We start from the raw sequence: 2,978 nt of genomic DNA on the forward strand, positions 1-2,978 counted from the left end.
ATATATATATATATTGGACCTAACGAATTTTTTTTGCCCGCTCTCTAGCGGTGAAGGTAAAATCCAACCAGCTAAGTCATAACTTCAGCCTGAGCTTTAAGTATTTGCTCTCGTATCTAATATTTCTTAGTTCCTTTATTTCCCATTCGCCATACTTCTCCCTTGTTTCTTGCGAAAAAACAATATTTCGATTTTTGCTTATTTTGGTACTCATAATTTTATTTCTCATCTATATAACTTTCTTGCCCATTGTGTCATATATTTCATAAATTTTTTATACATTTCATTATGTTGATTCAAATTGTTTTAGATACAACTTACAAATCTCCTTACTACTCTCTTCTTCTGTTGTTATTACGCAACTATTTAATCCATTGTTATATAAATTTCCAAATTTATTTGTATATTATTTTCTTATGTTTCTCTGAGTGATGGTTGTTATCTCTTTTTTGTTTTTTAGCTCTCATGAAGACCTGAAATTCAGGTCAAAACGTCGGCACAGATAAATAATTTTTTTTGGTTTATTTGTGTTTGTTCGCTGACCGCACCCCGACCATCTTTTCCATATATATATTGGCATTTATTATCGTGTACAGGCGTTCCGATGGATTGCTTCGAGACATGTTCCACCCATCTTTACCGCCTTGCCTTCATACCATATTGACTGACCCAACTCTAAAAGTAGTTCACTGACTCTTTTCCTCCATGATTCTATATGGCTCCTATGAAGGCCAGAGCTTTTTTGAAAGTTAAATGTATTTTTTATGTTCGTTTCTATGTTAATTTTTATTATCTCTAAATATATGTATTATGTATTAATGGGTGAACGAGCATTACCTTTTTTATTTATAAATAAAAAAAAGAAACACGCAATATATTTCCGTAGTACATACAGTACAAGAGCCGGGAAGGAAAAAAGGCAGTGATCCCACCCCAATTTTTGATTACTTTAATGAAAACTATGTATAATTACTAGTCAAAATTAATGAGTCTGCCAAGTATAGGAAGGGGGAATAAAAAATGGTGGCTGTATCAAAACCTAACATTAATTTTTCATACGGAGCTCTATATCTTAAAACTAACAACACTATAAAATCTAAGAGAACATTATTTAAAGAAGAGTAAATTTGCTGAAATATTAGCCCTAAAAGAGCTATTTACGTCCAATAGTTCTCGAGATATAGCTTTTTAAAAACCAAAATTTCTTAAAAATCTACTGAATGATTAGCACTCAAATTAAAGCTAGTTTAATGGACTATAAAGAAGTTTATGACCTTTACCTTTGTAGGAATAGTAGTTTCCATGATATTTGCTAAAATAAATTGGTTTATAGTTGTACGGACAATAAGTTTGAGTTTTGAAAAATTATATTTCAGAAATCATAGGAAGAACAGATGTTTTGTCAGAACTTAAATTAAAGCTAGTTAAATTTACTATAAATTATTTTATAACGGTTGTATGTTTAGGAGTAGCAATTTTAATGATACTTGACAAAATAAATTCATAAATGTTAATTTCTAGATGTTCGTATAAAATGTTGGATTTTTGAAAAGATATACAATAATAAATATAAATGAACGATTACTCCTACGAAGATAAACATCATAAACTAGTTTATAGCTCATTAAACTAGCTTTAACTTGAGTGCTAATAGACATCTATACGTCAAATGATTTTTGAGATATAAATTTTTCAAAATAAATTCACCTACTACTGATCTTTCAGTACGTGCCATACAACATTTTTATGAAATGTAGCTCTTTAAAAGCTATATCTCGAAAACTATTTAACGTAAATAATTCTATTAGGGCTCATATTTAAGCAAATTTATTCTTCTTTAAATGACTTACTCTTAGGCTTTCTTGTGTTGTTGCTACTTTTTAAGATATAGAGCTCTGAATGAAAAATTAGTTTTTTTTTATCGCTTTGAAACAGCCGCCATTTTTTATTCCCCCTACCTATACTTTGCAGACTCATCAATTTTACTAATTATTATACATAGCTTTCATTAAAATAATCCAAAATTGGGGTGACATAACTGCCTTTTTTCTCGTCTTGGGCTCTTGTACTAATAGAAGAAGAAGAATGAGAATAAAAAAGCAAAGGTAATACTACCCCGAATTTATTATTGCTTTTTTTTTTCTCTTTATAACTTCTAATTTATTAAGTGATATAAATTATTACAATGTTTTATACCAACTGCTCAGTACAATGAGGAAGTAGACCTTGAATAATATCACTACTATATTAACTAGGAGCATTACGACGCTTCTCTTCACCTTAGCGTCAAGCATTGCATAGATGAATTTGGTAAAGATATAGCCTAAGGAGAATCCTATGCAGAACACGTGTATTAGGATGGCAACGTACAGAAACACTTTTTTCTCTGGCAAGAAGTATGTCAGGATGATTAAAATGACCGCTATCACGGATATCGAGAATAGGGCTAACATGAAGTAATATTCCAAAGTACTCAAGCAGTCACTCTCACCGCATTTGTTATAAGTAGTGTAGAAGCATGCGGCTCCGAGGCTCAGAATAAACTCTATGATGGCGATGACGAGTGAACCTTTCTGCAGTTCCAGGAGGCAGCAACACTTCTCCACTGTCGGCAAGCTGCCTAAATCCATCCCTTATATTCGATCGATATTATACCAAAATGTTTAATTGATCTTTTCTCTCTATACTCTTTCCATATTCAACGACCAAATAACGCTTTGAGCAGCACTAAACTATTTTTGAACACAAACATAATAACATATGGTTTTCGAGCACCAAAATAACAATACACTATTATATTAAATATTTATATTCAATTTCAATTCAATGGAGGCGGTGATAGATTGAAAATTGGAAAGCAGAAGGGCTGTTATACCACAATCAAACCAAAAGTGGGCATGCTCTGTGTGAGGAGTGATATAGCAACACTGCTACCATTCAATCAATTAGTCACCGCCTTCTCTAAATGTTTTTTTATT

At 31.6% G+C, this 2,978-nt stretch overlaps 1 protein-coding gene across 1 annotated transcript in view; it reads right to left on the bottom strand.

The window, feature by feature from the left end:
• LOC112211379 (uncharacterized) overlaps positions 1-2,765 on the bottom strand; it is a 17,984-nt gene extending 15,219 nt beyond the window's left edge. Inside the window, exon 1 of the mRNA XM_067047129.1 lies at positions 2,492-2,765. Within this exon, the coding sequence (XP_066903230.1) occupies positions 2,492-2,630 (139 nt within the window). The 5' untranslated portion in view covers positions 2,631-2,765. The remainder of the gene's footprint in view (positions 1-2,491) is intronic.
• Positions 2,766-2,978: the final 213 nt, after the last annotated feature.

Source organism: Halyomorpha halys, unplaced genomic scaffold, assembly GCF_000696795.3.
Source record: "Halyomorpha halys isolate HHAL.00 unplaced genomic scaffold, Hhal_1.1 Scaffold841.1, whole genome shotgun sequence".
Taxonomy (NCBI): Eukaryota; Metazoa; Arthropoda; class Insecta; order Hemiptera; family Pentatomidae; genus Halyomorpha; species Halyomorpha halys.